Source organism: Microtus pennsylvanicus, chromosome 4 (genome assembly GCF_037038515.1).
Source record: "Microtus pennsylvanicus isolate mMicPen1 chromosome 4, mMicPen1.hap1, whole genome shotgun sequence".
Lineage (NCBI taxonomy): Eukaryota > Metazoa > Chordata > Mammalia > Rodentia > Cricetidae > Microtus > Microtus pennsylvanicus.
The window spans coordinates 113,145,266-113,172,597 of record NC_134582.1 but is presented as its reverse complement, the minus strand read 5'-3'; the positions used below and the strand labels follow the sequence as shown (position 1 = coordinate 113,172,597).

At 37.0% G+C, this 27,332-nt stretch overlaps 1 protein-coding gene across 5 annotated transcripts in view; it reads left to right on the top strand.

Moving 5' to 3' along the window:
- Positions 1-27,332, top strand: part of Arid4b (AT-rich interaction domain 4B) — a 114,927-nt gene that overhangs the window by 75,746 nt on the left and 11,849 nt on the right. For 3 of the 5 annotated variants that reach the window (XM_075970192.1, XM_075970191.1, XM_075970196.1), the window contains exons 15-20: positions 1,497-1,737; positions 2,388-2,563; positions 7,700-7,957; positions 20,336-20,420; positions 22,876-23,074; positions 25,680-26,888. In XM_075970192.1, the coding sequence (XP_075826307.1) occupies positions 1,497-1,737; positions 2,388-2,563; positions 7,700-7,957; positions 20,336-20,420; positions 22,876-23,074; positions 25,680-26,888 (2,168 nt within the window). The remainder of the gene's footprint in view (positions 1-1,496; positions 1,738-2,387; positions 2,564-7,699; positions 7,958-20,335; positions 20,421-22,875; positions 23,075-25,679; positions 26,889-27,332) is intronic. The other 2 variants (XM_075970193.1, XM_075970194.1) reach the window with 2 other exon arrangements.

Sequence of the window (27,332 nt, the reverse complement as noted above, 5' to 3'; positions counted from 1 at the left end):
CCCTTCCACTGTGATCTTTGATTCTTGGCTGGGGTTTATGCCCTCTCCCCACTTTTTTTTCCTGTGTGAATGACCATTTGGCAATCTCTTATTCTCTGCACCTTAGCTGTTAGCTAGTTGTGGGTCACTGTGAATAGGAGTTTCTCAGGTAATCTATGAGTATAATGATAAATCATTAGTAATTAAATACTATGCCCATTTAGCTGTGATAATAATAGTAGGCTCTCCTCTAGTTCCTGTGACCTGTCTAGCCATAGGTTCCTAGCCTGATAACGGTACCCAGGTATGGGTTTTATTCTGTGAAGTCGGACTTAAATCTAATCAGAAAGTAGTTGCTTTACTTCCATAATGTTTGTACCACTTTTGCACTCGTGGACATGCCTTTCCAGGCCAGTCATTATTATAGCTTGAAGGGTTAAAAATAACTGGGATGAGTAAGGATACTTTTCTCTTCCAGTAGTTTGCATAGCACCTTCTAGCACTATAAAAGTGAGCATGTAGGGATGAAGCGTCCACCTTTGTAATAGCTTGATTACCGTGCCCTATTACTCAAGCCTGTGGAGTCTTCAGCAAAAGGATCTTACAGTCCAATTTTGAAGAGTAATAAAGAGCCATGAAATAGCCTGTAGGGATCTAGAGAATGTCAGGCCAGTAACTTCAAAGGAAGTAACTCATACCTCCACTGGGCTTTTTATTTACTACCATTGGTGTCTAGTACAGGCATTGTCGTCCTGTTATAGGTAATTTATTTTCAAGAGGGCTTTGGTGTTAGTTATCACTCCCCCATTCCTTTTCCTAACACACCCTCCGCTCCCACACTCGTTTAACCCTTCATATTCCATTATTCCCTTTTAACTTTTTATACAAGTGTATTCTACTCCCTTCCTTAAAAGTCCCTTCCTATGACTCCCTAGTAATTCCCTGATCCTTGTGGGTATTACTAAGAAAATACACATATTTTGAAGGTTCAACAGTAACATTCATAGACAACAGAAAATGAGATTGTCTTTCTGGGTCTGAGTTACCTCACTCATAGTAATTGTTTCTAGCCCTACCCATTTACCTGTAACTTTAAAAAATTGATTTATTTTATTGGATAAAATGTTAATTTGTGTTTTTTTTAGAGGGGGAGGGAGGATCTAGGCATTGTGGCCCACATCTGTAATCACAGAAATTGGGAGGCTGAGGTGGGAGGGTCAAGAACTTTGGTGTTACGTAATTAGACTTTTTCTCAATAAAAGGTGAGATAAATCATTAAAATGCATCAAAGGGAGTATATAATCTAAAACATGGATATGTATTAAATAACAACTCTGTAACTTGGGCAAGGAAATGCATACTTGTGACCCCAGGAGGCTTCCTCATATCCTCCAGCTTCAGGCCACCTCAAAAGATGAAACAAAAAAAAACCAATCGAAGCAACTCCAACTCCCCATGCTGTTCAGTAATATATTGGAATGTTTCTTAACAAAGGTATCTTCTTTATGTCTTTCTAGGTACTTATATGGCTTTGAAGAGTACTGCAGGTCAGCTAATATTGATTTTCAGATGGCATTGCCAGAGAAAGTTCTTAATAAGCCATGTAAGGATTGTGAAAATAAAGAAATAAAAGTTAAGGAAGAAAGTGAGACAGAGGTGAAAGAAGTCGATGTGGAAGACAATAAGAACATGATACCAAAAGAGGAGACACCTGCGGAGGATGAGAGTGAAAGGAAAGAGAACATCAAACCCTCTCTGGTAACCTGACACTCTTCGGTTTTCATTTGTTGTCTTGAAATGTTTTCTACAGCCTTTGTAAAGTTCCCTAAATTAATGTACTAGTATATTTTTTTATTACACAGTATTATAGTTCATTGTATCTTTTGTTAGTTTTTGATATGCTGGGGCTTAAACCCAGAGTCTTAAACTTTCCTACCGAGCTATATCCCCAGCTCTCAAATGTTACTTTAGAATAGCTTTTATAGTAACTATTCAAACTGAGTTCTAGCTATTTTCATGTAGTGTGTTCTTTATAATGTAGGAATCTCTCTCTCTCTCTCTCTCTCTCTCTCTCTCTCTCTCTCTCTCTCTTTTCTTTTCTTTTCTTTTCTTTGGATTTTTGACAAAGGGTTTCTCTGTGTAGCTTTGAAGCCTATCCTGCAACTCTGTAGACCAGGCTGGCCTCAAATTCACAAAGATCCGCCTGCCTCTGTCTCCCTGGGATTAAAGGTGTGCACCACCGTTTCCTGGCTGAAATATAGGAGTTTCTTACAGAGCATGTTTGTTTGATCAGTAGTAATAGCTGTGTCATATTGGTTGGCACCTCTCATTGCTTACAGCTAGGTCAGGGATTTATTTAGGCTTATGTTTTTACTGTTGTTGGTTTAGTTCTTTTGATCTTTCTCTAGGGAAGTAAAAAGAGTTTATTAGAATCTATACCTGCACAGTCTGATCAAGAAAAAGAAGCCAGCATTAAAAAGCTAGAAGAAAAGGAAAACTCAGAAGATAAAGACAGTGACACAGCTAGGGCAGAGGAGTCCCTCAGCACAGAGGTAGATGCTGAAGAAGAGCAAGCACGATCTGGGTAAGATACTTGATTTGGCTGTGATGCATTTTGGCTGGATACAGTTTTATTATTAGCTCTTGTAAATGCTTGAAACTAAATTGATGAAGTATAGTAGAGTTATTTGCATTCGTCAAGAAAAACTAGTTCCTTCAGAGACCCTATTAATATGAATTGTTGAAAAGATCATAGTTTTTTGATCTATTCTTGCTCTCATCATGGAAATTTATCAATAATTTTTTTGAGGGAACAATGCTTTTCACTGCACTAAAGTCTGCTAATAACTGGGTAATAAGTCATGAACATGATCCACTGACTGTGGGGTTCGAGGGTGTATGTGTATCTTAAGCAGGGAGTGTTTGGGCCATTTTGCCTGTGTGTAGTGAGTAATACTTGATTTGGCTACTTGAGAATGTTGACTTAATGTTCTGCTGGTGAGTTCTTGGTTTTGTAGGTAATCTTTGATTTTTCTCTCTGAGACTTTAAAAAAATCATAAACATCTATAGTGCTAGGAGCTCTTTTAAATATAGCCAACTTTTTCATTTTAGTATTTTAAAAACTTATACAAATAGGGAAGGAAACAATTAAATGTGATCAGGTAAATATAGTAAGGCGTGATTTTTATATTTTGTTACATATCTGTATATATGTGCATATTTGAAGTATACCATACTGTTATTGGATATTATTGCAGTTAAGAAACTTAGTGAAGATTGGGAGTTTTTACTGAAACATGTTGATTAGTTTAGCTTTCTGAAATATAGAAAAAAAGAAATACAAATGTATAGTTATACTCTAAGGTGGAGCAGGACAGTACAAGGTTCAGATGAATAGAGTAGAACATGTGGTGTATGGCTTCATATTGTTTGTGTAGAGAATATTAGAAGTGTTCCTACCAGAAATTTCCAATTCAGGAAAAAATTCATATGTAACTGTCAGCTAAAAATCAGAGAGCAACAGTGTTTCTGGAGTATTTTCTACTGTTCACAGATACTTGCTACTCATTCTTCTTTGTTGTCACTAAGAGTCCAACTTTAGTCAATAAATTCTGTTTTAAAGTTTTGTCTCTTTAACTTTTCAGTTGTATGAGTTCTTTATGTACTGCGAATATTCATGAGTACAGTTTTGGCCTGCACACTGATGTTAAAGTCAGCCCTGTTCATGTGAAGCTTACTGCATGCATAGCCTAGGCATATAGAAAGCTAGCCTCTCTAGGTTTATATAAGTGCACTCTCTGTTCGGTGACACATTTCTAAGCATGTATCCCTTTTATTAAGTAAGGCATGACTATTCATACCACAAACTGAAGCTTTCCTTTTATGAACAACCACATTTAATATTATTTAAACATATGAAGAAAATGACTATGAAAAAGTGCAGTTGTGTTGCTTAACCACACGTATGTTCTGTGAAACTGTTGTTAGGCAATTTTATTGTTGTGTGTAACATGAAATATGTCTTTACACAGATTAAACTGGCTATGACATCACTAAGCAGCATAATCTTAAGGGCCACTCACTGTATGTGCAGGGTCAACATGACTACTGTGTGTTTTCTTATCTGCCCTGTTGTACCTCTAGAGTTCATCTGCTCTTCCGTTCTCCTGCCCTGCTGCCTCCTTTCCAGCACTGCTGCACTAATGTGCCTGCTAAATCATTAATGGCTGGTTTCCACACAGAGTGCAGGTATTCTCGACATAGAGATGATTAGTTTCTGGCAGAGTGTCATAGGTCAGAGCAAGATTTTATTGTAGTACTCATAATGGCATATTACTTAAAATTTATGAATTGTTAGTTTAGTTTCTGGAATTTTCTATTTAATATTTTTTAACTAATAGTGATTGTGGGTAACTAAAACTGGGGAAAGCAAAACTACAGATAAAGGTAGACACTATAATTGCTTTCTTAGTTTTATCATTAAGTGCTGATAGAATATTTATTTACAATTATAAAAAATTAAACACATTGGGATATGAGGTCTTTTTTGTTTTGTTTGTTTTTGGTATTTAATTATTCCCTGCTTGGCTATTATCAAGAATTTTCTCTGTCCCAACTCCAAAGTCTGGGTTAGGAGACTAAAAAGGTTAATACTTAGAAACTGCTTGGCTTGGTACTTGCTCTTCAGTGCATATTTGTCATACTGTGGCTTCGTTTTCTTCTTACATTGTGAGTAGTAATAACAGACTAGGGAAATGTTGCATTTCTTTGTTGATTCGGGTGAGAAGTTTGACATAGTTTGTTTCCCAAGCATTGTTCTTAGAGAAGATACATAACTTCAGGACTGCCAGGATTGCTTACTGGGTAAAAGTTTCTGTCCTGGAAGTCTTGACTGCCTGAATTGGAGTCCCAGAACTCACGGTGGAAGAAGAGAAATGACTCACTACACTTGTCGTCTGATTCCATACTTGCCCTGTGGTCCAGTACTCTTGTACTCACATAAACATACATTAACAATACTTTTTAAAAAGAGAAATGCGTACGTATGTGTGCTTCTATGTAATACATTTATCAGCTTAGTTTTCAGTGAGTATAATTGATATTTTCAGGAAATGCTTTTCTGAGCATTCTGTGCACCAAGTTCATCATTCACTCTTCGAATTTGCCAGCGATACCTTTGAAAATAAAAACAGAGCAGTTCTCTTTTGCTAATTGCCAGTATTTATGTTGTTTGCTTTTTTTGACCTTCAGTCTGTAGTTGAATAAAATTTCATTTAGTTTGTGTCTGAGATCGTGCAATTTTTTAAATTTTCGATTGGTCTATTTTACAATTTCCAGTGTTCTGTTTCTTCAGTCATTTACAGGACTGTCTTTATGTCTGATAATATTGCTCAGTGTATTATTAGTTGGGTATTTACACTAATTTGTTTTGGAGCTTTCTCTCCTTTGTACTATGCTCCTCATCACTCCCTTTCTCTTAGATGTCCAGGATGTATTCGTAAGACATGAAGAAGTAGTTGTCTTTAGGAGAGCTCTCCTAGCAGTTTCATTGTTCATTTAAATAGCACATTCATTTAAGGTTATTTTTAATAATTAAATGCCATCTCTGATTTGGTTGTTATCTTGGCTATTTAAAATATTTCATATTAGAAATGGTAATGTTTGTTTTGTTTTTCATTTCAGATTAAAACTGTTGTCATTTAGGAGGTCTAGGTTTCTAAATACTGACCAACTTGACTATACCTAAAAGTCTTTATCCTTGTCTGTTTCTTTGTTTTGAATTTCTGAGGGTCTTTGTATGTTGCCTTTGATCTAGAGATCCTCCTGACAGCCCCCTGAGTACTAGAAGGGCTTGCAGTCTTGAGTCACCGCTTCCAACAAAATTGATGGATCTAGTACCTTTGTTAACTCACTCTTCATTTCATGCATCCGTTAGATTTTCTCATTGCCTGTGTAATTATACAGCTGAGACAAGTAGCACGAATTCTAATTTTTCTTAATAATAAAAACCCAGAGTTATATATAGGGGTTAATGCTGAAGATCAGAGAAGCAGAACAATCAGCCTCTAGCTCTTACCTCTGTCTCAGACCAGGCAGTCTTGTCTCTACGAAACCTCAGATTGAATGCTGTCTCTACGAAACCTCACACTGCATCTGAGCTTCTGTTTCCTCCTGCCTTATATTCCTATCTCGACCCAGCCATATCATTCCTGTCTCCACCTCCCTAGTGCTGGGATTAAAGGCTTGTGATCACAAACTGTGGGATCACCTTTTTGTCAGCTCTGTTTTCTCCTTTAGATACATTCTGTCTCCCTAGTGCTGTAATTAAAAGTATGTGCCACCATTGCATGGCCTCTATGGCTAACTAGTGGCTTAATTCTGCACTCTGATCTTCAGGCAAGCTTTATTTGTTAGATTACAAACAAAATATCACTACAGAGACCCATTATCACTGAAAAGATTTTACAAAAGAATGTAAAACTGAAATTAGTACTGCAGGGACTTTTCTATATCTGTTTTCATTCATATGATCACCATTTTTAGCTACGAAGTGATGATAGATCCTTTGTGAGAGAGACTTATTAATAGTGTACACTTAATGCAGAGCAGACAAACTGCCTAAATATAACACTGAATTATATTGAAACTTATCTTATGTAAAACTAGTGATTGGGAAGATTCGGATATGGAGATTTTACTTAACTTCTTCAGTACAAACTAAAGAAAAATTGTAAGCTGGCATGGTGAAGGCTGTGACAGGAGGATCACAAGTTCAAGGCCAGGCTTGCCTGCATAATGAGACGGCTCAAAATACTAGTTGAAAAGAAAAACAGGAGTATGAATTCCCGTTTTAGAAATTATGTGATAGGAATGATGAAAATAGCTTAGTACTCCTAAGTGTGGGATAGTTTGTGTTTTAGTTTTCAGTATTTGGAGTTGGCCTCTCAATTTTCCTACTTAAAAAAAAAAATTCAGGTTAAATGAATCCATGGCAGGAAAGTTTAGTAGATACCTGGTAAAAAGCAAAATTTGTGATATTTGCATAGATGTGATATTTATGTGACTGCAGTAGGACATACCTGTGAAACTTAAAATTATATTTATTTCAACATTTATTTTTGTTTAATCATTCTTCAGTTGGGAATACTTGTTTTAGAATAAGTTTTAATCAGAAAATGGCAGTTAAGTGTTTGTGTGTGCGTGCGTTTTTATGTCAGCTGAGTGGTAAAACCCTTCTGTAATAAAACTCAAGAGAATTGTTAGTTAGCCATACTAGTTTCCTGCCATTCAACACAACTTATGGTCTTTTGAGCTTTTTGACTGGTGGAAATCAATCATTCAAACTTAATCTCTCTCTCTGTCTCTGTCTCTGTGTCTGTTGTTTGAGCAGGGTCATACTATGTAACCTGGACTGGCCTCTGAACTCACATTGATCCTCCTTCCTCATCCTCCCAAGGACTGGGATTTCAGAAAAGGAAATTTTCTTTGAATGAACTTATTTTTGCTTCTTCATTTTCTTCTAAATAGATCTTTCTGACACTTATCCTCGCACAGGTTTTAAGTTTTTAGTGCTAACTTGAAACTCAGAGCATTTTATACACATGGAACCTGCTGTTCTGGAACAATCACAGCCACGATTTTTATCGGTATATGTGGTTTGGAACTGAAACGCATATGAAGTAACTTTTATTAACTCTGCAATTTTTTAAACCTTTCAAGAGATGAAACCAATAAAGAAGAAGATGAAGATGATGAAGAAATAGAAGAGGAGGAGGAAGAAGAGGAGGAAGAAGATGAGGATGAAGATGATGACAACAATGAAGAAGAGGAGTTTGAATGCTATCCACCAGGCATGAAAGTCCAAGTGCGGTATGGACGAGGGAAAAATCAAAAAATGTATGAAGCTAGTATAAAAGATTCTGATGTCGAAGGTGGAGAGGTCCTTTACTTGGTGCATTACTGCGGATGGAATGTGAGGTAACTTGAGTTTCAGCTAGTGATTATTACACCACTTCTAAAATACTTTTCTATTTAAAAACTTACATAACGAATTACAGACTTACTAGTATTCTAACTGAAATCACATTAACATTAAAAATATCAAGCTTTTAGCATGTAAATACCTCACTTAATGACATCCTACCACCCTGCTTCGTGTTTTCAGCACTTCACAGACATCTTTAGTGAGTGAAAGATAGATCAAGACAGTTAATTCTAATACATAGAGATTAATAGTGTGTACACTGGAATGAAATGATAGAAAAACCTCACATAGGTAATGGTTTTTACTTTTTGACTTTATCATCTCACTACCAGGCTGCCTGCTTTCTCCATTTTAAATCCCCGCACTCTTCTCTGTGGTCTTCCTAAGTCATCACACTCTGCTCCAGTAGGCAAACATTTCAAGGTTGGAATTTTGTAAGAAGCATCACCAATTTTTAAAAGATCTTACTATCAGCAACTACATTACTACTTTTTCAGAAGTCTCAGGGACTTTACTTGTATCTGTGACATTATAGCTGAAAACCCCTACAAGTGTGCTAAGGGAGAGAGCACCTGCCCATTACTCCTGAGTCCAGGCAGTGACAGACTGCTCAGAGGTTGTTGTCAATGACTTGAGATTTTAACTTGCATGATTCTGGGGAGTTTATCTGAAGAGACTGTATTTCAGGTTTATCCAAAATTGAGAAGTCAGTCTTTAAGACAGACCACTTAGTTGTCTTTTAACAGACACTTCATTAATTTTGGAATGTTTAATGTTACATTTGAAATTACTTGTATTAAATCTAGCTTGTAATAGTTGGAGCTTGAAAAATTAAGCTTAGTAGTTTCTACTGGTGGTTTTGCGAAGGGAGTTCTTGTGTATTCCAGAACAATACAGTTGTCAAGCTTTTCAGTTAAAGTTATTCTTGGGGAAGAGGTGTGCCTCATAGGCAGAGTACCTATTGAGCCTTGAGTCCTTCAGTTCATTCTCTACTGTCACATGTATACAAATGCAATATCCAGAAAACATTTTGAATTCTCCATTTCTTAGTAGTACACCTTTTGTTCTGTTATAACAGTGGCAAGTTCTGGAAGTGTGACTTAATCTCATTGCCTTTCTAATTTGAGAAAAGTATAATTTTGGTCTTTTCTAACTCAAGAAAGAAAACAGCAGTTTAAGTCAGGAAGTTCAAACTCATTAAATTTCTTGTCAGTAAGACTAGTAAAGGTGTGGATTTTAAGAAGGCCTTCTTACCAGTGCTTTGAAGTGTAGTTGTTCTGAAGCATAGACTTTATAGATGGTACATGCACCCTTGGATGCAGTCTGTCCTCAAAGCTGTTGGCTCTTCTCTTTATTGCATGGCAGTTTACTCAAGTCTGATTGATAGCTAGAAACCTCAGATTCTCCCATGGGAATATTCTGTGCAGTGATTTAGTCTTGGGCAGTTTTCATTTTACTGAATCAAGGTGTTAAAGTGATCTTGCTCCTCCCGCAGGTGCATGCAAACTAAGGAGCCTGAAGGCTGAGCCAGCACAGCTTTAGGACCATCACTGAGTAGAGAGGCTTGCTGTCTTTCAGCTATCCTTTCTGTTCTTCATTCTTAGTTACTTTGCTGATTTCAATACAGAAGCAGTTTTTCCTCTTGGCTTATATTGAAGTCAGTGCTTAAAGTTCATGACTGATGAATAAAATTTAAGGCATTATCCAGATTTCACAGCATTAGGGCTTGATTATTTATCTTTACTAATTGACTTCTTAAGCACAAGCATAAGAGATAAGACACGAAGGAAATTATTTCACAATTCAAACATAACTTTTTATAAAACCGATAAAACTCAAGATTTTCTGTTTAAGAAAAGATTGACTAAAGAAAAGCATAGTTCTCTTAGTGGTTTTAGAAGGCAAGAGCCAGTTTTTCAGTTTCGAAATTGAGAGAAGGAAAGGAAGATTTTAAGTTGAGGTATTCAGATTTGTAATGACACAGGAAGGAAAGTGATAAAACCATCAAGTCATGCTTGTGCTATTAAGACGGTTGCTGTCTGTTTTGACCTCAAACAGTCTTGTGCTAAGAACTTTGCAAAGAAGACCCTACCCATCTCGATGAAGACCTCGGGGGTGGATCTACATACTTCTGCAGCATAGAGGACAGGATTGTACTTCAGCACAATAACAGTTAATCTCCTTTTAGAGAGCATGACAATGTTCCTGTTCTCTGCAGTAGTTACCAAAGAGTGTCTCATTGATAAACCAGCAAAAACTATTACTACTCTTGCTGTATCTTCATGTCTGAAACTAATCCAAAGGACTGCAACAAATCACCATCAGCTCTTCAGCTATTTCTTACTGCTTTAGGGGTCTCCAGCATACTGTCTGCATTACCATTTAGAAAATGTTAGAGATGAAGCTTTACATGTGGAAGTTGATGAAAACAGCTTTATCGGCAGTCACACTGATTGATGATTGAGGATGTTTTAGGACATTTTGTATGGAGCCATTTTTTGCGTACATTTTATCGGAAATTACCTGTAAGGAGAATTTTTCTTAAAAGAAATAAGAATATCTTAGTTTTTAAAAGTTTTTTATTGTTGATTTCTGTAGTTTTCCTTTTTCTGAGATTTATAAATGTAAATTTTCATTTTCCAATTTACAGTTATAAAACATTTTAAACAGATTCTCTCTCTATCTTTGTCTCTCTCTATCTCTATCTAGGTTTTTTTGAGTCAGGGTTTCTCAGTAGCTCTGGAGCCAGTCCGGGAACTTGCTCTATAGACCAGGTTGGCCTCAAACTCACAGAGATCCATCTGCCTCTACTTCCCGAGTGCTGGGATTTAAAGGCGCGTGCCACCACCGCCCAGCCAAAGATTATATTTATACAAACATTACTATTTGAATCAGTTTTTTTTTGCTTCCACATGGAAAGAATAAAATGTATTTTATTTAAATTTACTTCAGGTAAATTTGGAGTTCTTGAGCCCAAATCACAAATGACATAATACTGGTAGTGATTTTTTTTATTTCTGATTCAATGATCATTTATTAAGAACAGTCAGTGCTCTCAATCATTGAACCATCTCCCTAACTCCTACTTTTGTTGGTTTTAATAGTAGATTTTTATTTTTTTCTGCTGTGATTTTTAAATTTCTCCAAGTGATGTTAGTATTAGTCTGTTTTGTTATCATGTCCTTGTCATATAATTAATATAGGATTGATTTTAGAAAATAAGGTTATGCATTATGAAAATAACTCACTAGGAGCTACATATGTAGTTTTAGTACTTAGTGTAGAGGCAGGAAAATTGTAAGTGTGGTACCAGCCTGGAGTATATATAGTGCAACTTTTTTATTTCATAATCCCCCCACCGCCGCCAAATAAGATACCATAAATGTCATTGAATATGGTAGGTAGACTCTTCTGTGTTTCATAACTTGTATTAGAACCATCTAGGTTACTTGGTTTTTGTTTTCTAGATTTATTTTTGTTATTTGTGTGTCTGTGTGAGTGTGTGCTATTTGTGTCCATGGAATCTAGAAGAGGACATTGGATCTCCTTGAACTGGAGTTGCAGGGGTTGTGAGTTGACTGACACTTGTGCTGACAACTCGGGTCCTCTGGAGGAAGTACTAAGCACTCTTAACCACTGAACCATCTCTGCAGCAGCAATGGCTTGTGCTGTGTAATATAGGAATGCTTTATTACAGCATACCGATACTGATTCATTAGAGGAATAGGAAAGAGATAGATACTTAATTCTAAAACTTTAATTTTAGTTTTTCTTTGTCTTTGGTTTCTGAGACAGGATCTGGCTATACATAGCTCTGGAATTTGCTTCCATCCTCTTGCCTCTTCCTCCCTACCTTTGGGATTACTGGTGTGGACCACCATGACTTGCTAACTGTGAACTCTACCTAACCTAACAGTAATTGTGTTCTGTATTAGAAATTAGAGAAATCTGAAAATACCATTTTACTTAATATGTTATTTTAAATAAACATGTGTTACATATTTTAAATATTGCATTGTTAATAAGTATGTAGATTTCTCCTTGGAGTAAGGGGAAATAAAACTGCATGTAGGGGCAGATTATGGCGAGGCAGATGATCATAAAGGTATTTCCTGCCATTACTTGTACACTAACTTTAAAAAAATTTAAAAAGACTATGGCAAATTTATCCTTTCTGATCACATTTAGTTGCTGTCTATCAAGCTTTATTTGGCAAACAAAATTTGAGTACCTACTATGTGCCAAACGCTGTGGTAAGCACTAGACATTAAGAAAATGGTCTCTGAAAAGATTTCTAGTCCAGTTAAGGAAACTGTTCAGTGAGATTTATAATGTATAGTTTCTCATCTTCTCTGTCCTCAGTTCCCATTGTGTTTTGTACTTTTCTTGGCCCGTTCTCACGGCTTTATCTGAATTGTAGCTCTTCTTTTTCCTTCCCTGTTGTAGATGAGAGCAGAACCCTGACAACCATGAGCACCCCTCCCCTTGTTTGACTCCCTCTTTGAACAGCTGATCTGTCTGAAGTAAAACCAGTGTGCCACTCTCCTGGGATGTGAAATTAGTAGTTGTGAGCCTTTATTCCTTCCTTTCTTTTTGTTCACTCTCTGACTTTCCTGTCCTCACTTACAGTGGTACCTTTGATTTTTTTAATCTCATTGAGAAATTGAAATACGAAGAAAATTTCTACTGACTTATACTGTAGCCACCCCCTGCCTGCATCTACAGGCATGCTGTGTGTTTGTCATGTCTAGTCACAAGTTAATGTCATGGTACTACTATACAGATGTATAATAAAAGACCTGGGACCTATTTCTTTTCTTTTCTTTTCTTTTTTTTTTTTTTTTAGTTTTTCGAGATAGGGTTTCTCTGTGGCTTTGGAGCCTGTCCTGGAACTAGCTCTGTAGACCAGGCTGGTCTCGAACTCACAGAGATCCGCCTGCCTCTGCCTCCCAAGTGCTGGGATTAAAGGCGTGCGCCACCACCACCCGACTGTATTTCTTTTATCTGTTCAAATTACTCCCACTAAAGACTACCGCTTACTTCTCCTGTCTCAAACAAAATCTTGTCTTTAGCCTGCTTGGTTCCACTGTGCATCACTCCACAAACTATTTGACAGTGTTGTCTGCATCCGTCCTCTGTGTTCCTATTTCTGAGTAAGCCCACGCTGACCAGGCCCCCTATCCCGTGCCTCCAGAACAGTGCTCACTTACCAGGACCACTAGTTATGCCATCCAGTCTTGCTTTATCAATGATGTCATATCCACCTGATACTCCTTCAATGATACTTTTTGCCCAGGTTCGAGTTGTCACAGCGGCACCCATTTTTACTTTCTTTCCCTTAATTTTCTTGTTTTATTTCTTACTTGTAAATGAAAGTGTCCTCTGTTTTAATTTGTTCTATTTTTTCTTTTGATAACTATTACAATTTGTTACTTAGTATTCCTGTTTTTCTAATCATAATGTGATTCAGATAATGAATTTTTATGAACTCAGAAATATAATTTTTCTTCAGAACAATGAGCCTATCTCCTGGTTAACAAATGAGAGATGGATTAAATTTTGTTGGGAGTCCTCATTTCTTTCGACTTTCCTCTTTTTCTTTTGTCCTTTCAAAATTTTTGAACTGTTACTTTTCAGCTTAATTTTTCTATTCTTTTCTTGACTAGTTTATCCTTGTTTACTGTAATTTTATGGTATATTCCATTGAGTGGAATTAGTGTTCTGATAAAACCATGCAAAATCATTGTGCTCATGCTTTGAGATTAGTACAGTAATATGATAAAAGGACAGCAAATACTCTGGAAAACCGTCTGTTGTACTCCTGTAGTGTAAAAGTTAAAAGCCCATAAAATGAACCTTAATTAATAATGGTTTGTAAGGAAGTATCTATCTGTAAGCTTGTTTTAGGAGAGATTGACTTTTGAATTAAGCATAGTTTAGGAGTACAAGTGAAAATCAGCACCAACTTCATGAAAAAGATTAACCTTTGAATTTTCATCTAAGACTGTTGACAGACCCAAACCTTGGTCTGTCCTATTGAGTATTTATAGGTTGCAGGCGTTTTAAAAGCATCCACTTGGACATATTCTATGTCTAATAATTTACAGATTAACAAAAACATTTGTTTAAATATGTACAAGTACAATTTCCTAAACTTAATCAGTTATTAGAAAAATTCTTCTTTGGGGATGCTCATAAAACTTAGTATCTTCATCATCACAATGTGCGGTGAGTGCCACAGCTTTTAGCTAGCCATTTGCAGAGATCTTAGCTTTGTTCATATTGTGTGATACTTTTTTTTGGCATTACCTGTTCCCTCTCCCTGCAGTCCTATACTAATATTAAAATCCCTAGGAAACTCTATTGCTAGGATGACACACCGTTTCGTTGAGCTGTTTAAATGCAAGAGCGCTGTAATATTCACATTTCTATCATTCTGTTGTTATGTTCTCTTGGGAGGTGGTGATAAGGTCACATGTAGCCCAGGTTGGCCTCAAACTTTCTGTGTAGCTGGGGATGACCTCTTGATCATCCTGCTCCATCTACTAAGTGCTGCACTTAGAGATGTATTCTACTATGCCTGGCTCTGCTATCTTATTCTTTATTGTGATGAATTCTCTGGATTTCATGTCACTGGATTTAACAGTTGAGGAGTATAAAATAATGTTGACAACAATTTTTAAATAATGATTGAGTGCCATTTAGAATTTTGATATTTAACTTATTGGGTGATCATTTGTATTTTTTTTGTAATAACCTTTACATATATTTCAGATAGTTTTTAAGAATTATGTCAACTTGGTTCTGCTCTGAAAGTTTATTTTTGCTTTGCTTTATTTTGTTTTGTTAAGACAGGGTCCCACTCTTGTAGTTCTAGCTGGCCTGGAACTCACTTATGTATATCAGGCTGTCCTTGTACTTACAGATATCTATCTTTGCCTTCTAAAGTGCTAGAATTAAAGGCATGCACCACCATGTCCAGCTGTTCTGAAAGTATTTTTAAAACATCTGTTTCTGTGTATAATTTGTTTTTTAAAATAAAGGTATGACTGAGTATATATTATGGTGTGCATACAATATTTCTTTGCAAGTTGTGCTTCAGAAGATCTGTGTTGAAGGTGGGCATACTCATCATTTTTGTTAGTCTATTTGGTAGACTAACATTGTGCTGTTTGTATTATTGCCAAATGATTGCTTAGATGATTTGCCAATACAGCCAATCAAAAGACATAAGCTTTTTAGAACTTCTCATTTTCTCTGGTGAGAGCAAGTACACAGTGGTCTCTGAATGGTTTCCTTTAGCTTTGTGTTAGTACTTTGAACACATTTTTAAAAAGTCAAATCTGCCATGCCTGCTTCTTTCAGAAGGTTTGTATTGTTACTTTTACTGCTCTGCACTGTCTTCTAAGTTAAATTGTGAGCTCCTAGAAGACAAGAGCTGTGTTGTGACTTCCTGATGAATATGCTGAGATGTGTTAAATAAATAAGTTTATCTATATATGTTTTGACCATTTTTATGTGTCCTACAAGATACCTTAGTCCTTTGTGTTAGGTAATTTCAGTAGATATCGTCTCAGATTTGACATGTGTACTTTGCCTAGCAGTTTAGATGTATATCAGATGCTTACCTGGGTTCTCTATGTAAGATTAATTATTATATAATGTACTAAAAATGTAATTTAAAAGCTGAGGCTAACCAGACTTTTCCCCCCCTTATTGACAGTACTAAGGCTCAATCTAGAGCCTTGCTCATGTCCAGCAAGTGCTTAACCACTGAGCTTAATTAAAATAATCAGACATAATTTGCTTAAATTTTGTAATTTTGTTTCTGTTTTTCCAGCTAGGTTTTCTCTGTGTAACCATCCTGGCTGTCCTGGAATCACTCTGTAGACCAGGCTGGCCTCTAACTCAGAGATCCACCAGTCTCTGCCTCTCGAGTGCTGGGATTAAAGGCGTATGCTACCACTGTCCTGCTCAGTATTTGTTTTTGAATGGAAAAAAACAAAACCCAGTAATAGTCCTCTTCCCTGTTGCCCTGTGAATGTGACCTCTTCTTGCTATGAAGAGGCCAGTTACTGTTCCTTGGTACTTTTAGTGAAAGTCTGGGTGCCTCAGCCTTCCAGTCTCCCCGCTTTCTCTAGTAAGAGCCTCCAGAAGACAGCGATGTGTTGTGTGAGCCAGCGGGTCAGGTGGTGCTTCTCTCTTAGTTCTTCAGCCTCTTTATGCCGTGCTGACTGATGAAGAGGAGGGATATAATTACTTAGCACTAAAGGGTTCACCTGAAGCTAACCTGTTGCTCAATGTTGCTAGTACAGTGTTAATGTTCTGTCTGCTCAGTGGATATCCACATTGGAATGTATCCCCTAGTGTCTATTCCCTGCATATTTTGAGTCTCTTTCCTAAAGTCCCTATGACATTTTCGCCTATACTTTGTTTTCATTCGTACTCTTCTTCTATTTTCTCCCTCATCTCCCTTCCCGTCCTGCTCGCTCACATTGCTCTCCTTTCATGTCACATGTATTCTGTTACCCTCTTCTCCTCATTAAGATATCTCTCAGCTGGAGAGATGACTCAGAGGTCAAGAGCACTGAGTTCTATTCACAGGAACCACGTGGCAGCTCACAAACCATCTCTAATGGGATTTGGTGTCCTTTTCTGGCATGTAGGCATGCGTGCAGACAGTACTCATACATTAAAAAAAATACATAAATAAATTAAGAAAAGAAACCAATGGAAGTATCTCTTCATGATTCCCATTCTAATTTCCTGATCCTTACACTCTTACATACATCTAAAACTTAAAGTCTAGAGTCTACATATTCGAGAAACCATGAAATACTTTTTCTAAGCCTGGCTTATTTTATGGATTTCTGATTATCCATTTTCTGGCATATGTATGATTTTACTTTTATCTATAGCCTGATAAAATTTCGTTATATATGTGCCACATTTTTATTGTCTATTCATGTGTTAATGAATAATTAGGTTGCTCCGATTTCCTAACTATTGTGAATGCTGGTTATTCTGTATGATTCCTTTTTTTAAAAACATGAAAAAAAAGTTTTTGGCTTTATTCTCTTTATGTGTCTGTGTGTGGGCACGTGTATGTGAATGCAAATACGCTCAGACTCTTGTCTGTGCACTCTTCTGCTACGCTATCTCCCAGCTTTCTGCTGTTGACTCTTAAAACAGTAATTAACTGGGGGAGCCTCGTGTGCAGGGATCATCAGAATAGTCAAACGAACAAGGTTGCTCATGTTTGCAGGATATTCTTTTATTCTGGTTTCTTGTTAATGTTGATTTGGCTTGGTGTGTTTTGAAACAGTCTCTCTGTGTAGCCAGGTTAGCTCGGAGCTTTCCATCCTTCCGTTTTGGCCTCCTGGGTGTGATTAGGTGTGATTTAATGTCAGCTCCAACATTACAGTATTTTTTGTTTTTGAGGTAGGGTTCCACTATGTAGCTTCATGCTGGCCTGAAACTCCATTTGTAGACCGGAGAGACCTCAGACTCCAGAGATTTTCTTACTTTTGCTTCGGACTGTATGCTAGGATTAAAAGCGTATACCACAATACCAAGCAATTCTAGTGTTTTTTAAAGATGTACTTTGAGGGAATTGCTCTGTAGGTGAGCCTGGCCTTGAACTCAGAAATCTACCTATGTCTGTCTCCCAAGTGATAGGATTAAAGGCAAAGGCATGTGCCATTGTCACACAGCTGTTTTTCTGTCTCTTAATTGAAAATTTTCTTACTTTTGCTATTTTCTTTAAAAACATGGGCCTTTAAAAAAAATTTTTTTTTTTTTTGGTGTTTTAAGATATGTGAATTTCCTATAATCCCAGCACTGGAGTCAAAAGCATCAGGCATTCAAGGTCAGTCTTAGCTATGTAGCAAATTTTGACCAGCCCATGCTACGTGAGACACTGTCTCAAAAGCAAAACAAGAGGCCAGCCTGGTCGATAGGGCAAAGTTCCTGGACAGCCAGTACTGTATCAAAAACCCCGTCTCAAAAAAATCAAACAACAAAAAAACTAATACTTTAAATGGATATGATGATACTTGCCGTTAGTCCCAGCACTTTGGAGGCAAGTTTGAGACCAATCTGGTCTACAAACAAGTTCCAAGACAGTCATAGAAACAGAGAAACCCTGTCTCTAAAAGTAAATAAATAGGCTCTTATATAGAAATGATTATTCACAGTATAAAAGGAGTTTATGTGTGTTTTGTTTTTGAAGTGCACACACCATTTCACAAGGTGGCTTGAAATTGGTTCTGTTTATATGTTGTTTTATTTTTCAAGACAGGGTTTCTCTGTGCAGCAGCTCTGGCTGTCCTGGATGTCAGTTTGTAGACCAGGCTGGCCTCGAACTCACTGAGATCCGCCTGCCTCTGCCTCCTGAGTACTGGGATTAAATATGTGCGCCAACATGCCTGGCCCGGTTCTGTTTTTAAATTTATTATTTGGAGTGTTACATCTATGTGGGATCCCACAGTATATGCATGTAGAAATTAGAGAACAATATCTTGGAGTCAGTTCTCTTTCCATGTTTATATAGGTTCTAGAGGTTGAGCTCAGGCAGGGCTGTCGGGCTTGAATGTCAAACGATTTTACTTGCTGAGCCATTTTACTGATCCCTTTGAGACAGGTTCTTGCTCTCTTTCCAAGGCTGGATTGACTTGGTTGCCTGTGTTAAAGTGATTATCCTCCTTATCCCCTCAGGAGGCTGAAGCTCTAGATCCAACCAATACCCTGTTCATGCCTATAAAATTTGAGTATCTCCAGGATATGTTAGGTTTGGGAAACCAACATTCTACCTTTTAGGTATTCTTTGTCCCTAAATGGATTTCTTAAGCATACTGCAGTTTTTAATACTTCTGTGAAAGGCAAAATATGCTGAAAATACTACTATAGCAGGATAAATAACAAAGAAAAAGTAATACTTGGTTTACAACTTTCCCAAGTATTATATATTTAAGCCTCAAAATCATTTATGGTGTGTGACTAGTAAGAGAGACATTGAGATGTTCCCAGAGTACATCCTGTAACTGACCCCATTCTCTCTCTCTCTCTCTTTTTTTAATGGCCACCATCAGGTTTAATCAATAGGAAGCACAGTGTGATCCTGTATGGAGTTGAGTCAGTGATTTCACTGTGACCTGTGTAACATTTGCCTAAGGGTTATTTTAGATACTTCTAAGCTTTCTGTTTGTCATAACAAAAACACATTTAATCAAATTTATTTTTGATTAATTTTTGATTAAATTTTGATAAATTTGTGTAATTTATCTTTTTTTTTTCTTTAAGAGGAGTGGATGCTTTTTGAGATAGCATCTCACTTTGAAATCCAGACTGGTTTGGAGCTCCCGACACTCCCCCTCCCTCTTAGTTTCCTAGAGCCTGAATTATTAAATTTTGTTACTTTAGTCCTTGATTTTCGACTTTGTTATTTTACTATAAATGTTTGTAATAATGAATTTGTATTATAAACATTTTAAACCTCATTTTCAGGTTCCAGAGTATAATTTTATAAAAGAAAAAGAGAATGATTGAATAATTTTTTTTTTCTTTTTCTTCTCCAAGATAGGGTTTCTCTATGTAACTCTGGCTGTCCTGGAACTCACTCTGTAGACCAGGCTGGCTTTGAACTCTGTCTCCCTGAGTGCTGGAATGATTAAAGACATGCACCACCATCACCCAGCTATGATTGAATACATTCCTGATGTTACTTTTTTTTAAACTTACTTTTTACAGAAAGAATTATTCTTTTTTTGGTATAAATAGTTTAATTTAGTCAATAATATTTCACACCTTGCAAAATTCTAGAGACTTTGGACATTAGGTTGAGAAGTCATCACAGCTCTTTTGACCCTTTAATGTCTGTAAATGCTTTTTAGAACACAGCAAAGTTGGTAGAATGTTTTTCTAGCATTTTTATCAGTAGCACTTGCCTACTCTAGGTTATTTTGCATTCTCTAAACTGCAGTAAAAGTTTTTCTTTCAGTGTTGCTTAACTACAACATGGTTTCTTGGCATGCCTAGAGAAAAAAAAAGCCTACCTGCTGCTTAGAAGCAAAAAAAAAAAAAGGATTGTAATTTCTGAATATTAGTCGTTCATTTGGTTTCAATAGATCAGGGAGTGAACCTGGAGAATTTATGAGAGTTTGGTTCAGTCAGTAGCTATATTGACCTTGGGACAGCCAATTTGACTCTTTTATTCTTGATTGCGTACTTATCAGATTGAATTAGGAAATCTCCAAGAGACTTTGAAGTTGTAAGATGTTAGGACTCAATATTTGAGTTTTCTATTTGAATGTAGCATAGCTCCTTCTCTAGCATGTAGCTTATATATTTATGCTCATTTCTTTTAATTTTAGATATGATGAATGGATTAAAGCAGATAAAATAGTAAGACCTGCTGATAAAAATGTACCAAAGATAAAACATCGGAAGAAAATAAAGGTAAGTCTTGATTTTGCTGCATACCATTAGCTGTTCAATACATTTTCCTCCAAAAACAACAACAAAAAAGACAATTAAATGTGCATGTGCTACTCCTGATGTTAATCCCTCTTGAAAAGCTCTATTACCAAATACTAGGTTTTGCTGTAATTAATTTTGTTACTTTTTGGAAAGGTTTTTAAGAACAGTGCTAATTGATCTTTAAGATCTTGTCAGTCTCAGTGTTGTATAAACCTATATGACAAAAATCATTTATTCATTTTTTTAAACCTTTCCTATTTCTTGTAATTCACAACTAGGAGCCATCAAGCGTTGCAAGTAAGGGATGTGAGTTACTGGAAGTAGATGTGAGGTGAGGAAGAGGAGACGTCTGAAGGCAGAGGACAGTCTGTCTCTTCATCTGTATCTGATTGGGTGCTGGGTCAAAATGTTTTCAACATTCTCTTCACCACACACTACATAGGATCTGTGCTCTTGTGTGCAAAATTGTACTGCTGCACATGATAAAATTACTGCTACTAATTATGAGAAATATTTTAAAATATTTTCTGTTTAAAAAGGAAAGGAAGGCTTTAACTTTAACATAGTAAAATTACATATAACAAAAGTTATCAAGCAAGAATTATAATTACAATATTTTTATCTATTTTATCTTTTATCAAAACAAGGGAAAACTATATCTATTCTTCAACTCTATCAAAGACTCCAGAAGGATATAATATTACCGAAGTAAGCAACTTCCAAAATTCTAGAAATGACAGAGACATCTCGCTGCCTGTACAGTCACCCAAAGTTCTTCTGTACCTTTGGGGCATCCATCTTCAGCCTACAGGCTCATAGTAGTTAACATGCTTAGTAGTGGTTCTGAAACTCAGTCTTCTTACTCCACTGAAATGCTGTTAGGTTCCTCTTTAGGGACCCTCCATGTGGTCTCAAATGTTGAATGTGTTTATCTTGTTGGCAGTCCTTTTATCACTATAAACTTGAGTCTTAAGAATCTAGTACCTAAAACTCAGGGTTTCTCAAAACTCTTTACACCCTCTTTGTTTGTCCTTAATTGGAAATTATGTACACCCTGCTATATTTAACATTGTTTTTAGTAATTTGAAGAACATTTGTTACAATGTTTGTTAAAAACCCAGTGTCCTTGTACAACACAAGCTTTGGAATAGCATTGCTATGTAGATGAGTGGGAGTTGCAGTGTTTGGTCATACACATGAAATGTTCTCTCAGTGTCTGTCTCTGTTCACTTCTTGTACTGACCTAAGAATGTTAAAATTCTTGGTCAAAATGAAAGAGGCTTGTGAACTGTTAAGTTTACAGAGTTTAAAAGATTTATTATGAATTACTCTTCGGTATTGCACATACCACCTCCCTCTCCCAGGTTTTCTGTGAGGGCCATTGCTGTAGCGACTTTTGACAGCCACTTAAAAATATATTTGAACTTGGACTGAAATAAATTGTTTCAGTGTGCAAGGTAGATTGTAGTTTCTGAGATTAAGTCATGAAGTGCTGAAAAGATGGGAGTAACATTACAGACTGTGGTAGTCCATCTGCCCTTCTTAGGATGTTTTGAAAGTTAGACCCTCACTGGACCCTCACTACTGAAGCATGTACCAGAGTCACCCTGAGAACCCATTGAAACAGGCAGTGTGCTTTCACCCTTACCATTTTGATTCATCTTGTTTCTAGGGGTCTGCTTTCCTAGCAAATTCTCAGAAATAGCTGGCCAAGGACCTCAGTTGGAGAACAGCTGCTATCTGAAATTAACTGTTACATGTAAGGGAGTATTTCTCCCATGCACTGTCCTTTGGAGACTTGTGAAATAATCACTCACATTTATAGTCTAGTCTGTCTTTGTAATAGGACTTAAGAATTGTTGTTGCGAAGTCACACTTTGGAGAGCCTAAATTGCAAACAAACAGAAAACATCACTTATAGGAAATACTTTATTCTTGACTCATCTGTTTGTTAGGATTGTGAGAAAGTATCAGCCTTTAACTAAGTTAGGAAGGCTGTCTCTGCTCTCACTTTACAGCAAGTCAATGTGTGTGATTCCTCCTGTATATTTCGGAGTACAGAACATGACCCTTCCCAATCTGTACTTTACAGTGAGAATGTTCAATTTAATATAAGACTGTTGAAATTGTGATTTGAATCTGAATTTATAGCAGCATTTATTAGCAGTACTTATTTGCTAGTCTTAATCACCTGTCCGGTTTGATCCCTACTTAAGTTGTAAATACAGAATAATTTTTTCATCTCAGTGTTTCCATGAACAGCCTAAAAAAGAATCAAACTTGGTATTTTAAAGTATTTTTTTCAGGTATTCTTTGTTGGTTAAATATTTAATAACATTCTTTGATGTTTCTTTAAAATATGATTAATATTCTTGTTAGTAAGTTGTCCATAATAAATTATAGCTAACATCTAATGCTTTATTTCTTAATCTAGAATAAACTAGACAAAGAAAAAGACAAAGATGAAAAATACTCTCCTAAAAATTGTAAACTTCGACGCTTGTCAAAACCGCCGTTCCAGTCAAACCCATCTCCCGAGATGGTTTCAAAACTAGATCTTGCTGATGCCAAAAACTCTGATACAGCTCATATTAAATCTATAGAAATTACTTCCATTCTTAATGGACTGCAAGGTAAACATAACTGTTGCATGCAAGTATTTGATTTTAATTTCTATAAATGTTTAAATTTTTCTGAGTATAGTGGTACACTACTATAATTCCGGTACTCTAAAAGCTGAGACAGGAGTATTGAGTGTTGAGGCTAACCTGAGCAATATATCAAGAGTCTGTCTCAAAAAATCCACCTATCCCCTCTCCCACCACCTCAAAAGAAATTTCCAAAAGTTAAATTCTATAGAAGTAGCTCTGTGGCTTTAGGTTAGTTTTTTTTTTGAAACCAGAATTTGTTGTGTGTGTTAATTGAGCACCTTCAGTGTAGGTTTCTCTAGTTCTTGTCAAACACTATCCTTTGTGTTGCTGTCTGTTAAAATGATAAAGCAATTCTGAAAGTTATTTGTGAAGAGCTCATTTACATATTTGTTTGATCTTTCTATGATGCCGTTATGGTTAGCACACCTGGTAATATTAAGTAAGTAATAAGCAGAGAACTGGGCTGGAGAGTTGACGCTAGTTAAGAGCATGTGTTGCCCTTGCATAGGACCTCAGTTTAATTTCCAGCACCCATATGGTGCCTTATAACCATCTAACTCCAGAATGAAGGGTATCTGACACCCTCTTGAACACCATGGGCATCAGGCATACATTTGGTATACACACATACATGCAGGCTAAACATTTATCCACACAAAATAAAAATAAATAAATTATATTTAAAAAGCATTGAAGAATTGGAGATTATTAAATCTGGAATGAAAATGGATTGGAGCAGGAATCTGATCTACAAAATAAATTAATTCCTTTCCCCAAAATTTTAAACTGCTCATAACTTGAGAGTTTTGGTTTTATTTATTTTGACTATATTAGAAATTAGATTTTTTCCCTTATTTCAGAAGACTATATATGGATTCATTATATAAATATGCTGCTATATAATATTCTAAAGTTTTTAAAAGTTTTCTAATGTGTCTGACATGTAGACTACTATATGAAAAAATTATGTAGCTTAAGGAACAAGAATTGGACACTTCAGTCATGAGCAGGTAGCAGTTAATTAGGTGTGCCTCCTCAGGAGTCATATTTATGGATATGATGTTAAAGAAGATATTGTTTACTTTAAAAAATAATACTGAACATTTAATGTAGGCCTCGGTTTGTGAGAAAACTTAGATTGAGGCTGTCTTTAATGCTGTTTGGGCCAAGTGTGGTGTATACCTTTAATCCCAGTACTCAGGAGGCAAAGGCAGTCAGATCTCTTGAGTTCAAAGCCAGCCTGGTCTACATAGTGAGTTCCTGACTAGCCAGTGCTACATAGAAAGACTCTGAGCATGCTCTCTAGGTCATATTCTGATTTTAGACCCTGCTTCACTGAGAGGAAGATTCATGATAATAATACGTTCTTTGGAGAGGTAGGTCATTCTAGAATGATTGGCTGGCTGTATGACTGGGTAGAAAGATTCAAGAACTCTTCTCTAGTATAGGTTTTGGGTTTTTTCTTTTAAAATGAGGCTGCCCTTGTCCTGAATTCTCATTAAAATATATTTTTTAAAGATTTATTTTATGTGTATGTTTGTTTTGCCTGCATGTATGTATTTATACCAAGTGCTTGGTGCCCACAGAGGTCAGAACATGGGTTGGATTTCTTGGACTTGGAGTTATAGATGGGTATAAGCCATCATGTGGATGCTGGGGACTTAAGTCCTTTGCAAAAGCAGCAAACAATCTCAGTTGCTGAGCTGTCTCTGCAGCCCTCCATATTCTCATTTTGATAACAGTGTTTTCTAGTACTTTAAGAACAAGTACAGGAAAGGGGCAAATTTCTCTAAAATTTTCTGTAGATTTATTCACTTGGAAAAGTTTTTATTCTTGTTACAGTTGTGTGTTTTAGTCTATTTTTCCACCAGTTTAACAGTGCTACAGCCTGAATAACTCAAAAAGAAAAGACAAGAACTTTTATTTCTTTCCATTGAGGGCATGGAACAGCTCTCTGTGGTGAAGGCATCACAGCAGTGGTAGCTTATGCAGTAGTTAATCCACTCCTGTGAAAAGGACATCTGTCTATTTATGATTTAGTCACTTCTTTTTTTTATTGAGAAAATGAGAAAAAAAAAAACAAGTTTCCACCTCCTCCCAGCCTCCCATTTCCCTCCCCCTCCTCCCACCCTTCTCCCCCTCCCCCCACTCCTTTTCCCCTCCCTCTCCAGTCCAAAGAGCAGTCAGGGTTCCCTGCCCTGTGGTAAGTCCTAGGTCCTCCCCCCTCCGTCCATATCTAGGAAGGTGAACATCCAAACTGGCTAGGCTCCCACCAAGCCAGCACATTACATAGGATCAAAACCCCTTGCCATTGTCCTTGGTGTCTCATCAGCTCTCATTGTTCGCCATGTTCAGAGAGTCCGGTTTTATCCCATGCTTTTTCATTCACAGTCCAGCTGGCCTTGGTGAGCTCTTAAAGTTTCTACATCCAGTACTGTCATAGTGTCTAATTGCAGCTTTAGTTTTGAAGAAGACATTTAAATCACAGCACCTAGGACAGACGTTTTTCTTTCCATTTTTGTTTGTTTGAGGCAGACGTAAACAATAGTCTTACTAGACTTATTACCCCTCACCTCTTATTTTTTAGCTTCTGAAAGTTCTGCTGAAGAAAGTGAGCAGGAGGATGAGAGGGGTGCTCAAGACGTAGACAGCAGTGGCAAGGATGAATCAAAGATGGACCATTTGACCCATACCAGAAATGAGCTGATTTCAAAAGAGGAACAGAGTAGTCCATCTTTGCTAGAAGAAAACAAAGTCCATACAGATTTGGCAATAGCCAAAACAAAATCTCCAGAAAGATTAAGAAAAGATGTGGAAGGAATATCAGAAGATACTGATTTTGAAGAAGAAGATGAAATTACAAAAAAGAGAAAGGATGTTAAGAAAGACACAACAGATAAATCTTTAAAGCCACAAATAAAACGAGGAAAAAGACGGTATTGCAATACAGAAGAATGTTTGCAAACTGGATCCCCTGGTAAGAAGGAAGACAGAAGCAAGAGCAAAGAGCCCCTTTGCACAGAAAATAGCAGTAACAGCTCCTCAGATGAAGAAGAAGAGGAAAAGTCCAAAGCAAAGATGACACCAACCAAGAAATATAATGGCTTGGAGGAAAAGAGAAAATCTCTACGGACAACTAGTTTCTATTCAGGATTTTCAGAAGTAGCAGAAAAAAGGATAAAACTTCTAAATAACTCTGACGAGAGACTTCAGAACAGCAGGGCTAAAGATAGAAAAGACGTCTGGTCAAGTATTCAGGGGCAGTGGCCCAAGAAAACATTAAAGGAGCTTTTTTCCGATTCTGACACTGAGGCTGCAGCTTCTCCTCCCCATCCTGCCCCAGATGAGGGGACAGTAGAGGAGTCACTGCAGACTGTGGCGGAGGAGGAGAGTTGTTCACCCATTATAGAGCTAGAGAAGCCACTCCCAGCCAGCGTTGACAATAAGTCAGTTGAAGAAAAACCCCTAGAGGTTAGTGACAGAAAAACAGAATTTCCGAGCAGTGGCAGTAATTCAGTGCTTAATACCCCACCTACCACACCGGAGTCGCCTTCATCGGTCACTGTGACAGAAGCTAGTCAGCAGCAGTCTTGTGTCACAGTGTCAGAGCCCCTGGCTCCAAACCAGGAGGAGGTTCGAAGCATTAAGAGTGAAACGGACAGCACAATTGAAGTGGACAGTGTTGTGGGGGAGCTCCAAGACCTCCAGTCAGAGGGAAATAGCTCACCAGCAGGCTTCGATGCGAGCGTGAGCTCCAGCAGTAGCAATCAGCCAGAACCAGAACACCCAGAAAAAGGTGAGGCCAAAAAGGACTTGCTGACCACTTGTAGGGTTTTTCCCCTTAATGCCTTGGCAGTTGCCCTGTGTTTTTAATGTGAGGTAGTTAACTGGTGTGCTTGTATGACTACAGTGAAATCCTCAGTAGGAAGGTAAATTTAAATACTGATAATGGGATGCATTTGAGAGCCTTTAATATCTTTTTCCTGAACTGTCCACGACTTTTCAAGTGGATTTTAAACCACATGCTACAACTTGCATGTAGGCCCAGAGCTAAAGTTAATGAAATTCATTCTGTATGTTGGTTGATATGAGTCACTTAACTGTATTTCTGTAACACTGTGTTTGCAGTTATAACGTGCCATCTCTCACAAACATTTTGATTTGTTGACAGACCCCTCCACCCTTAAACAAATACTGTAAATAGGGGTTTGGAGCAACCAACTAACTGTCCAGGCACTGC